Genomic DNA, 12853 nt, shown 5'->3' on the forward strand with positions numbered 1-12853 from the left:
TCTAGAATGGCCTCAATTTATTTATTTATTTTTTTTAATTGTGAAATCATAGCTGTGTACATTTATGTAATCAAGGGGTACAATGTTCTGGTTTCATATACAATCTGAAATATTCTCATCAAACTGTTCAACGTAGCCTTCATGGCATTTTCTTAGTTATCATATGTAGACATTTGTATTCTGCATTTAGTAGATTTCACCTGTACCCATTCTAAGATGCACCGTAGGTGTGGCCCCACCAAACAAAGCACCTCCTGGACACATTATAATTAATTTTGCCAATGTTAATATGAAGGAGAAACTTCTGCAAGCAGCCAGGCATAATAAAAGTATTACTTACAAAGAGAAAAATATAAGGATGATTGCAGATCTTTCACCTGAAACTTTCCAAGCCTCAAAAGGATGGTCATCAACCTTCAACCTTTATAAAAAAAAACAAAAACAAAAACAAAAAAACAACTTCAAGCCCAGGAACCTATACCCTGCTAAACTGAGTTTCATTTGTGATGGAGAAATCAAATAATTCACTAATATTCGTATGCTGAGGAAATTTGCCATGACTAGACCAGCTCTAAAATAAATACTCACACTCATTCTTTACAACAATCAATAATCATAAAGATATAAACAATCAATAGTATACACCACCAAAGTAAAACTACCCAGAAATTAAAGAACAAAGCCTAGCTTTCACAATGGTGAGAGGCATAAGTTAAGGTCTGGACTTCTGAAAAACAAGATGATCCAAACTGCCACATCTATCACTTCTCTCAATTAATGTGAATGATTTGAACTCGCCTTTAAAGAGGCATAGTCTGGCTAACTGGATACAAAAACTCAGCCAAGATATGTATTACTGCCAAGAAACATATACCCCAAAGGATAAAACAAGACTCAGGGTGAAGAGATGGGCAACAGTATTCCAGGCAAATGAAAGGCAGAAAAAATCTGGGGTCATAATGTTGTATTCAGATACAATTGGATTCAAGCCAACAAAAATAGTGAAAGACAAAGATGGACACTACATACTGGTCAAGGGAAACACACATTATGAAGAGATTTCAATAGTTAACATCTATGAACCCTATCTAAATGCTCCTCGATATACAAAACAAACCCTAACTGATCTGAACAATATGATATCTTACCACACTATATATAATAGTTGGAGATGTTAACACCCCATTGGCAATACTTGACAGACCCTCCAAGCAGAAACTAAACAAAGAAATAATGGACTGAAACAAGACCCTAGAACAAATGGACTTCACAGACATTTACAGAACACTTTATCCTAACAGAACCGAATACACATTCTTTCCATCAGCCCATGGATCATCTTCCAAAATTGATCATATCTTAGGTCACAAGGCTAACCTCAACAAATTCAAAAGAATAGAAATCATCCTCTGTATCTTCTCAGATCATAATGGAATAAAAGTTAAATTCAACAACAACAGAAATTTTTATACTCAAATTAAATCATGGAAACTAAATAACCTTAAGCTGAATGATAGCTGGGTCATAGATGAGATTAAGAAGGAGATCATTAGATTTCTGAAACAAAATGACAATGAAACCACTATCTATCAAAACCTGTGGGATACTGCAAAGGTAGTCCTTAGAGGGAAATTTATAGCATTAGATGCCTTCACCAAGGAAACAGAAAGACAGCAAGTCAGCAACCCAATGAGCCACCTCAAACAACTAGAAAAGGAAGAATAATCTAATCCCAAACCCAGCAGAAAAAAAGAAATGACCAAAATTAGAGCAGAACTAAATGAAATTAAAAGCAAAAGAATTATTCAGAAGATCAGCAAAACAAAAAGTCAGTTCTTCAAAAAGATTAAAACATTGATAAACCCTTGGCTAGACTAACTAGAAACAGAAAAATAAGATCTCTAATAACTACAATCAGAAATGATAAAGGGGAAAATAACAACAGATGGCACAGAAATACAAAAGATTCTCAACAATTACTATAAAAAACTCTATTCCCAGAAATATGAAAATGTAGAGGAGATGAACCAATATCTGAAAGCACAATACCTTCCAAAACTGAGCCAAGAAGACTTGGAAATGGTGAATAGACCAATATCAAGTACTCAAATAGCATCAATTATACAAAATCTCCCACAAAATAAATGCCCTGAACAAGATGGTTTCACATCAGAATTCTATCAAATCTTCAAAGAGGAGCTAGTTACTATAATGCATAAACATTTCCAAAATATAGAGAAAGAAGGGATTCTCCCCAACACATTCTATGAAGCAAATATCACCCTGATCCCCAAAACATGAAAGGACCCAACAAAAAACAAAACTATAGACCAATATCATTAATGAATATTGATGCAAAAATATTCAACAAGATATTAGCAAACAGAATACAATAACACGTTTAAAAGATTATATAACATGATCAAGTGGGTTTTATCCCAGAGACACAAGGTTCGTTCAACATACGCAAATCTATAAATCTAATACACCACACAAATAGAATCAAAAAGAAAGACCATATGATTTTTTCAATTAATGCATAAAAGGCTTTTGACAATATCCAGCATCCTTTCATGATAAAAATACTCAAGAAAATAGGCTTAGATGGAACATTCTTTAAGCTCATAGAGGCTATCTACCACAGACCCACAGCCAATATCATATTGAATGGAGTAAAACTCAAAGCATTTGCACTCAAATCTGAACCACACAAGGATGCCCACTGTCTCCACTGTAATTTAACATAGTGTTGGAAGTCCTAGCCATTGCATTCAGGCAAGAGAAGATCAAAGGAATCCAAATGGGGTCAGAGAAGGTCAAACTCGCTCTCTTTGCAGATGACATGATCTTGTATCTGGAAAACCTCGGGGACGCAACTACAAAGCTCTTAGAAATGAGCAAAGAATATAGAAGCATCTCAGAATACAAATCAATACCCACAAATCAGTAGCCTTTATATATAACAACAATCATCAAGCCAAGAATAAAATCAAAGACTCTACTCCTTTTACAGTAGCACCAAAGAAGATGAAATACCCGGGAATATATCTAAGAAAAGACATGAAGGATCTCTACAAAGACAATTATGAAACTTTGAGAAAGGAAATAGAAGAAGATGTCAACAAATGGAAGAATATATCATGCTCATGGCTGGAAAGAATCAACATTGTTAAAATGTCCATATTACCCAAAGAGATTTATGGATTTAATGCAATCCCCATCAAAGTACCAGTGCCATACTTTAAAGAACTTGAAAAAATAGTACTTCAATTCATATGGAATCATAAGAAAACTTGAATAGCAATTACAGTTCTTAGAAATAAAAACAAATCTGGAGACATCATGTTGCCAGATTTCAGGTAATATGAGAGGGCTATAGTGATCATAACAACATGGTACTTGCACAAAAATAGAGACATAGATCTATGGGATAAGACAGAGAATCTAGAGATGAACTCAGCCACATATCGTCATTTAGTCTTTCATAAGCCTAACAAAAACATGCAATGGGGGAAAGAATACTTATTTAACAAATGGTGCTGAGAGGACTGGTTATTCACATGTAGAAAACTGAAACTGGACCTACACCTCTCACCATTGACAAAAATTGATTCTCAGTGGACAAAAGATTTAAATTTAAGACACAGAACAATAAAAATTCTAGAAGAGAGTGTAGGGAAAACACTCGAAGATATTGGCCTGGGAAAAACTTTTATGAGGAATACCCCCCTAAAAATTGCAGCAACCCCAAAAATAAATAACTGAAATTTGATCAATCTAAAAAAGGTTTTGCATAGCTAAGGGTACCACAAACCAAACAGACAGCCTTTAGAATGGAAGAAGATTTTTGCATGTTATGAATCTGATAAAGGCCTGATAACGAGAATCTACAGAGAACTCAAATTAAACAATAACAAAAGTGCAAACAACCCTCTCTATAAGTGGGCAAGAGATTTGAACAGAAATTTCTCTGATGATGACAGACGAATGGCCAAAACACATGAAAAAATGTTCATCATCTTTAATTATCAGGGAAATGCAAATCAAAAATCACTAGAAGATATAACCTTAGCAAGATTAGCTGACACCACAAAGTCTCAAAGCCACCAGATGAGGGTGTGGATGTGGACAGAAGGGAACACTTCCTCACTGCTGGTGGGACTGGAAAGTAATACAGCCTTTTTGGAGAGAAATATAGACAATCCTCAACAATCTAAAAGTAGACCTTGCATTTGACCCTGCAATCCCGTTTCTAGTTATCTACCCAAAAGAACAAAAGTTATTTTACCACAAGGACATTTGTACTAGAATGTTTATCGCAGCTCAATTTATAATTGCTAAGTCGTGGAAGCAACCTAAGTGCCTGTCAACCCATGAATGGATCAACAAACTGTGGTATATGTGTACATAGAATATTACCCAGCCATTAAAAAAGATGGAAACGTTACAGTTTTACATTTACCTGGATGGAGTTGAAATAATTTCTTCTTAATAAAGTATCACAAGAATGGAAAAATAAATATCCAGTGTACTCCATACTAATGTTAAATCAATATGTAAACCATTACATGCTCATAAGAACAATAAAACACTAGTATAGTCCAATTTGAGGTTAGAGGGAAGCGGGAGGGGAAAGGACATTCGGCAGAAAAAGGGAGGGCATGAGGTGGGATTTCACCTAATGTGCACATTGTGAGGGTGTATGTTGCATGATCGGAGATGCGAGAGAGTCAGCAGCTTTGCCACAGGTGTGAGCTCGCTCTTGCAATGTTGATGGGCCCAGGAAAAATGACTACACACAAAAAAGATGGCCTGTAGCAAAGAAACTTTATTTTGTGCCCCCTTATATACATTGGTGGTCCCATAGAAACTTAATCTATAAACTTTATTATTACCTAAATCTGACCTAACTCACTCTATCTAAAATTAACTTGTGGGTAAATATCAAATCTCCACATTAACACAATTTCTTCTGTTTTTTACATTCCTTTCAGACATGCATCAACTCTAACTACAAATCTGATTAAACATAACACAGAAACTTCAAGGGAAATGAGGAAGTGAAACTCCTCATAAGCACATTCAATTTACCCGGCATAGATTTATGGCTTTGTTTCTCCACAGCACAGAGACCTTTAGGCTCTTTGCAACATTATGTTTTCACATATGTCAACCTCAGATCCGTGACTCTAGGAGTGAAGCTGCAACACCTGCGACCCTCCAGGTCTGACAGAATGCATGACTTCAGAGCCATTGTTCCTGGAATTTCATCTCCAAGGAAACACACCCTGTGTATGCTCAGGGGAGCCCAGCTCTCTGTTCAGCTTTTTTGCTGTTTGCAAAAGCTGCTTCTGTGTTAGCAAAAGCCAATTAACCCTTACCAGGCTCACTTCATGTGCTTCATGTGGGGAGCTCTGTCACCCCACAGTGTATAACACGCCCCCTGGGTGACGGGTTCTTCCACAAATGAAACTTTACCCTGGAAGTGAGAACAATGTAGCCTAAAAATACCCTCATATTAATTTGAAAAAATACTCAAAAAAAAAAAAAAAAAAAGAATCAAAGCTATACATGAAAAGCATGCTAGTTATCAATGATGTAATTAATGGTACTATCGTTATCTAATTACTGTCATTGACATGTATTAGATACACAGTTCATTGATGTATCTATTTGTGTTACCTCCTTGCTGCTTTTTTAGCACTTTCATTTTAACTTTTCAAAAGTTTGTTACTGCTATTTAATTTTACACTCAAATCTCTTGATGCATAGGTTTTGTGTTTTACTAAATGGTACCATGAGAATAAAATAAATAACTGCCATTTTAAATAACCTTGCATATGATTTACTGCCAATTCACTTAAATAATCCTACAGTGATTCACTATAGGAAAGATACAATATCAAATATGAAATATCAGTTTAACTTACAATAACTTAGATGAAGCTATATTAAATTATGTTCATATTTAAAACAAACTAATCTACCCTGTTTCCCCCAAAATAAGACATCCTCCGAAAATAAGACCTACTTACAGGGAAGATAAGACGTCCCCTGAAAATAAGACCTGGTGCATCTTTGGGAGCACACCTTAAGAAAATAAGACACTGTCTTATTTTCGGGGAAATGGGGTATTACAAAGCATAATATTTTCTTGTAGAAATAATACCAAATTGATATCTAGAGATGTGTACATTTAAGAAAAAGTCCTCTAGATAGCTTGAGCAAATCAAAACATAAGACATTTTTGTCTATTAGAAATGCAGAAAATTTGGGGCAGTGCCTGTGGCTCAAAGGGATAAGGCACTGGCCCCATATACTGGAGGTAGTGGGTTCAAACCCAGCCTGGGCCAAAAACTGCAAAAAAAAAAAGAAATGCAGGAAATTTTATTAATTTTTTTTTAATTAGTTGAAGTGAGATAAGAGAATTACTGAAGTCAGATGTAGAATTACAATACATGCCCATACTTCGTATTCACTTATTATGTATCCAAGTAACGAGGTTTGGGATTCCCTTCAGTCCAGCAAGTGAAGTAGACAGTGTTCCCTGATGTCACCTCCACATTGTGGGGCTCAAGAGTAATCTGGGGACTATCTGTAACAAAAGCATTATTAACATATTTTACAAAGACACAAAATTATAGCATTCTAAGATATTGTTGAGAAATAGCAATAAGTAATTTAATCTTTTTCTATATTAGTGTTTACACATCAGACTGCATGTACCCAATAACACATGTACCAGGTTAGACACTAGACATATGTTTGATTTAAGCTTTAAAAAAGTGAATGATTCACTGCTTAAAGGGATCACCATGAAGTAAATTTGCATCAATTTCCTTGTGCCTGTATTCCTAGGCGTTCGATACAACCATATTTATGGAAGGTGTTTGCTTTTATGGGTCAATTTTTCAAACCAAGTACTTAGATTCAGCTTGCTATTTTGCAGGCACTCTCCCTAGACAATTAGCCATCTAACTACCCACTTCATACAATTTACAAGATTTTGTATGTCTAGACTTCTCACTTGGTTGAGCAAAATTACTTATCAATATAAATGAATGATTCCATTCTCCAGTAATAAGAATTGAGTGGGCCAGGCATGCCGGCTCATGTTTGTAATCCTAGCATTCTGGGAGACGGAAGCAGGTGGATTGCCTGAGCTGATGAGTTCGAAACCAGCCTGAGCTAGAGCAAGACCCCATCTTTAAAAACAGCCGAGCATTGTGGCAGGTGCCTATACTCCCAGCTACTCAGGAGGCTAAGGCAAGAGAATTGCTTGAGCCCAGGAGTTTGAGGTTGCTGTGAGCTATAATGCCATGGCACTGTACTGAGTGTGATGAATCTCAATAAAAAAAAAAAAAAGGAAAGAAAGAAAAAAAGAAAAAGAATTGAATGATAAAACTTGGAAACATTTAAATTATTTTAATAAAATGTTTTTTAATTAATCAGATAATAAAGTGAATTTAAATGATAGAAAACAATGTACAAATGAGACTTTAACTCTTCTATAGTAAATTTCACCTAATTCTCTTTAAACCTTTCTAAATAGCAAAATTCTTCTTTTTATAAATGCATTGAGATTTCCTAACATTAACAAATAACCATGGCCGTTATGTCTGCAGGTCGCTCCGCAGAGCTCGAGTAATCCTACCTACTTCATTAAAAATCCATCTAATCAGTATCCTGGCCATACTCACTTTTTCAAAGCTATAGTTTTATTCATTTATATATATTTTTAAATAATTCAACAAAGTGCTAAGGCAAGTGATGAAGCAGTGATCAAAGCAAAGTCTCTGTACCCAGGGGTTGATATTTTAGTTTCACAGAAGCAATTAAGTTAAACAGACACAAAAAACAAATAACTAATTGTGATAAATGCTTAGATGATTCAGAGTAAGAATGGTAGGTAAGGGGAAGGGACAGGGGTTACATGAAGCCATTCCAAGTAATTCATATTTAAACAGCAGAAAGTTTTAAAAACAAGTAGAAAGAGGGCGGTGCCTGTGGCTCAAAGGAGTAGGGCGCCAGCCCCATATGCCAGAGGTGGCGGGTTCAAACCCAGCCCCGGCCAAAAACTGCAAAAAAAAAAAAAAAAAAAGTAGAAAGAAAGTATTGCAGACAGAGAAAGCAGCCTGTGGAAAGCCCTTGAGCTGACAAAAAGCTTAAGAACTTCCAAGAATGGAAAGAGCATCTTGAAGGCTGCATCACCGAGCAGAGGGAAGGGCAGGGGTGGGACACACAGAGGGTGCCAGGGACCCTCCATACAAGTGACCACCTTAAGGACTTTGTGCTTTATTTCAGGTAGGAAGCTACTGAAGGGTTGTGGGCAACCAAGGATGCAATCAGGTGTTTTTAAATAACTTCCCCAAATGTGGTAGATTGGAGAGAGAAACATGTGAGCTGGGACATCACTTAAGACGTAATGCCCTCCAGGTGAAAAAGTGCAGGGTGGTATGACCCAGAAGCAGAAGGAAAGGTGAGAGCTGTGGAAAAATTTGAGACTGTTTTGACAATAAAGACCAAGGGAATTTGCTTCTCAAACTGAATGGAATTTAATTACATTAATATGGTTTTTCAAATTACCTGTTTAAAGAGAATCAGATAACATTGTAAGCAGCCATAATCAGTTCTTTAATTAAAGCCTACTGCTTTATAAAGTCAGAACATAACTCTAGGCTTATTAAGTGCGGGTTTGCATTATTTAAAACTTTGCAAACTGATTTTCATTGTTTTAGTCATATTCGTGGTCCCATTATATATGAAAAAAATCAATGATTGCATTTGTGGAGGGTTTTCTTAGAAGTGGACATTAGCAATTACTTGACCTAAAGTTGAACAACCTGAATTATTGATTAAGTGACACTCATGTATAAGTGGATACTTTAATGTTGGACACCATTTCTTGTGACCTTGTTGAAAAATCATTCTTTTCAATATCTCCTCTATGAAATTCTGGGGGTCAGATTAAATGATCCTCAAGGACTCTCCTATGAACTAAAATAAAATCCTAAGGCTCCCCTTCAGTGACTGACAGACTGTTCCCTCTCTTGGCCAAGGGTATCCTTAAAACAAAGTTGCTAGCCATGAGAACTGAGATCAGACCTGTTTCATCCTGCCCCTCCCCTTCCTAGAGATGCCCTCTGTGACTCATTAACACCTAAGGCTGTGCCAGCCGCACCTGCAGGGCCTTGGTATACACAACATGCCACTTGCATCTGGGCATACTCCTGTAGTTTGTCTCTGACTAACGACCCTTACGCTAATACGACATTCCTTTTCCTGACTCCTGGTTTATTAGACAAAGCCAATTGTCAGCAAAAGAATCTTTAAACCCACCTAAAACCTGTGGACCCCACTTCCACATGTCCCACCTTTTGGGGCCAAACCAATGTACATTTTCCACGTATTGATTTATGATCTCACCTATAATCCCTGTCTCCCTGAAACATGTAAAACCAAACAGTAATGCCACCACTGCAACTTGCTCAAGGCTTACTGGGCATGGCTCTAGGTCATGGTCCTTAGATATGGTTCAGAATAAACTTCTTTAAATTATTTTAAAAAGTATGGCTTCTTTCCCCTCAACATTCCCAACTCTTATAATTGATAATAGTTAAAATTTCCTTAAGTAAAAATGGATATGATGGAAAGGAAATTGGCCAAACTTTCTGCCACATGCCTTAAAAACACTTTCTGATAATGTGCTCTTCCAAATGCAATATCATATAATAAATATTTACAGAAAGATTAGAGACCAAAAAAAAAAAAATCTTTCTATTTTGTGTCCACGTGGAAGATCACATACCACAACTGAATTGTGGTCACTGAAGCAGCCGAGTGTGTGGAGTCTTCTGGGATGCCCCCACATAGCAGCAGCCTGCATTTGGCTGCTCTGAGCACAGCCTTGTAGAAAGAAGTTCCCCCAGCCCCAGCAAATCACGGTCGTAAACCAGAGCACTGGGATCCAGATGCCCAGACAGGTGAGCGAGAGGCACAAGTGTGGAAGAGGGACTATTAGTTTCTATGATGAATCTTTGGTGTAGAATTATTTAGTTTCTTCTGATCTAAGAAGACTCCAGCATTTCTAGTGACAAAGAAACAGACTTTAAGAATTGCTTTCTTGGTTACACATCTTGCACAGATACCTTTTTATAAGAACAATGTTTGAGGAAGCCCATCAATACTAGGAAAGCGGCTTCCCCTTCACATGCACTATATTGATTATAGATAAATAATTGTGTGATGAAATCGACACATTTCTTTTAGAGAAAAATGAGAATTAAAACTACAAGTTTTAAATGTTAGAGTTTGTTTATAAAGAGCAGGGAATCTAGGATGTGGTGGTAGCATTTCAATTTTTTAACAGAGATTACTTAAAAGACACAGTGGAGGCCTATGAGCGTGCATGGGTGTGAGTCAAGTAGTGTGTTCTGATAACAAAGGAGAAGATTTAATTTCTTCCTCTTATGATGATCAACTTCAGGGAAGATAGTCACTCCTTGTGGAGATACAAAACACGAACAAAACAACCAAAGGATATGTATTTTCACTTTCCAGTTAAAAAACTCCTTTTATGTTTGGAAAGTAATATACTAGTATATAATGCTATACTTTATTCTATGGTAGTAATATACTAGTATATGATACTATACTTTTGTTTAATAATCTGTTTGGGGACCCTTTAGAAATAATTTCCAAACTTATAATGAGAAACCATTTTTTGAAATGTTGCCATATTTTAGAGCCATGAATTTTGAAAAAAAAAAAAAAAAGAATGGAGTAAATCAGTAAGAAAGGTGATTCTTCTTACTCTTAGACTATAGTAATACTAGTAATATACCATGTTCCAAAATCATTACCCTTTTAATGCTCTCTATTTTGAAAGTGTTCTTACTTCAAATACCACATCAAGTATACTGAATATAAGATCTATCTTCTCATAATATTCAATCAAGAATGACAACATGAAAATAATTACTTGGGCACATTGACTGCTTGATGGACATTTCAAAGGGAAAAAAAATGGCACCAGGTTGATTAAACTTTTCTATTTGATAATGGAGGTAATATATTACTTGTATTTGTATAATCCCTTTCACTTAAAGATCCAAACCACTTTATAGAAGGCATCTCATTAATTTTCACGGTACACATGTGAATATGGTTGTCATGAGTTAGAAATGTATCATAGAATAGAAAACCTAATGTTAGGTGCTCCACAGGTATGAGGCCCAGATGCAAGTGGTGATACTGCCAATGGGGTTCACCCTGGTTTCTCTGCCCTCCATGTGCAAGTGGTAAACTGAGACTCCCCAGTTGGTGAAAGACTTCATTCTTGAAGGTGGAATTCACTGATCGTAAGGCTCATTCATTAGCCTCCACCGCTCTCCTGTATCCTGTTGTTCTCATCTAAATTGCAGCCTGAATAGGGAAAACATTTGAGGATTTGGAATAACGAGGTACTAGTGCCCACTCTGTCTCAGGCCTATCAGGCTCTCATGGATCCTGGAGCTGTTTGCTCAAACTGTTAATACATCCATTTTCCACAAAACAAATTTATAAAATAAAGATACTCCATCAACATAATGTCCTAAGAAAATTATCTTAAAACACTTGAAATAAATACAGTGCATGTGGTGGGATTACAAACTAATACAACCTGTATGGAAAGAAGTCTGGAGAACTCTCAAAGAACGATAGTTGACCTTCCATGTGATCCCACAATCCCATTACCCAAAATAAAAAAAAATCATTTTAACACAAGGACATTAGCACTAAAATGTTTATCACAGCTCAATGCACAATTGCTAAAATATGGAATCAACCCAAGTGCCCACCAACCCAGGAATGGATTAACAAACTGTGGCATTTGTATACCATGGAGTAGTATTGAGCCACAAGAAAAGATGGAGACTTTACATCTTTTGTGTTTACCTGGATGAAGTTGAAACACATTCTTCTTAGTATAGTATCAAAAGAATGGAGAAAAAGTATCCAGTGTACTCAATACTAATATGAAACCAATCTATAAACAACTACAGGCCCACAGGAAAGGAAAACACAAATATAGTCTAGTGAGGGGAGAGAGGGGAGAGGAGTGAGAACGGAAGGAACAGGAGGGAGGGTGATTGGCGGGATCTCACCTGATGTGCACAATGTGAGGGTGGTCGGCACGCCCCCTGGTGGGCGGGATCCCACCTGATGTGCACAGGGTGAGGGTGGTCGGCACGCCCACCAGGGGCGGGATCTCACCTGATGTGCACAGTGTGAGGGTGGTCGGCACGCCCACCAGGGGCGGGATCCCACCTGATGTGCACAGGGTGAGGGTGGTCGGCACGCCCACCAGGGGCAGGATCTCACCTGATGTGCACAGGGTGAGGGTGGTCGGCACGCCCCCTGGTGGGCGGGATCCCACCTGATGTGCACAGGGTGAGGGTGGTCGGCACGCCCACCAGGGGCGGGATCTCACCTGATGTGCACAGTGTGAGGGTGGTCGGCACGCCCACCAGGGGCGGGATCCCACCTGATGTGCACAGGGTGAGGGTGGTCGGCACGCCCCCTGGTGGGAGGGATCTCACCTGATGCGCACAATGTGAGGGTGGTCGGCACGCCCCCTGGTGGGCGGGATCTCACCTGATGCGCACAATGTGAGGGTGGTCGGCACGCCCCCTGGTGGGCGGGATCCCACCTGATGTGCACAGGGTGAGGGTGGTCGGCACGCCCCCTGGTGGGCGGGATCCCACCGGATGTGCACAGGGTGAGGGTGGTCGGCACGCCCACCAGGGGCGGGATCCCACCTGATGTGCACAGGGTGAGGGTGGTCGGCACGCCCCCTGGTGGGCGGGATCTC

The 12853-nt window shown here is 38.2% G+C and overlaps 1 protein-coding gene across 1 annotated transcript in view; it reads right to left on the bottom strand.

The window, feature by feature from the left end:
- PXDNL (peroxidasin like) overlaps positions 1-12853 on the bottom strand; it is a 222841-nt gene that overhangs the window by 98496 nt on the left and 111492 nt on the right. The window contains 4 exon segments of the mRNA XM_053559607.1: positions 6480-6500; positions 6502-6595; positions 9829-9913; positions 9915-9975. Of these exon segments, the coding sequence (XP_053415582.1) occupies positions 6480-6500; positions 6502-6595; positions 9829-9913; positions 9915-9975 (261 nt within the window).

Source organism: Nycticebus coucang, chromosome 13 (assembly GCF_027406575.1).
Source record: "Nycticebus coucang isolate mNycCou1 chromosome 13, mNycCou1.pri, whole genome shotgun sequence".
In the NCBI taxonomy this organism is placed as follows: domain Eukaryota; kingdom Metazoa; phylum Chordata; class Mammalia; order Primates; family Lorisidae; genus Nycticebus; species Nycticebus coucang.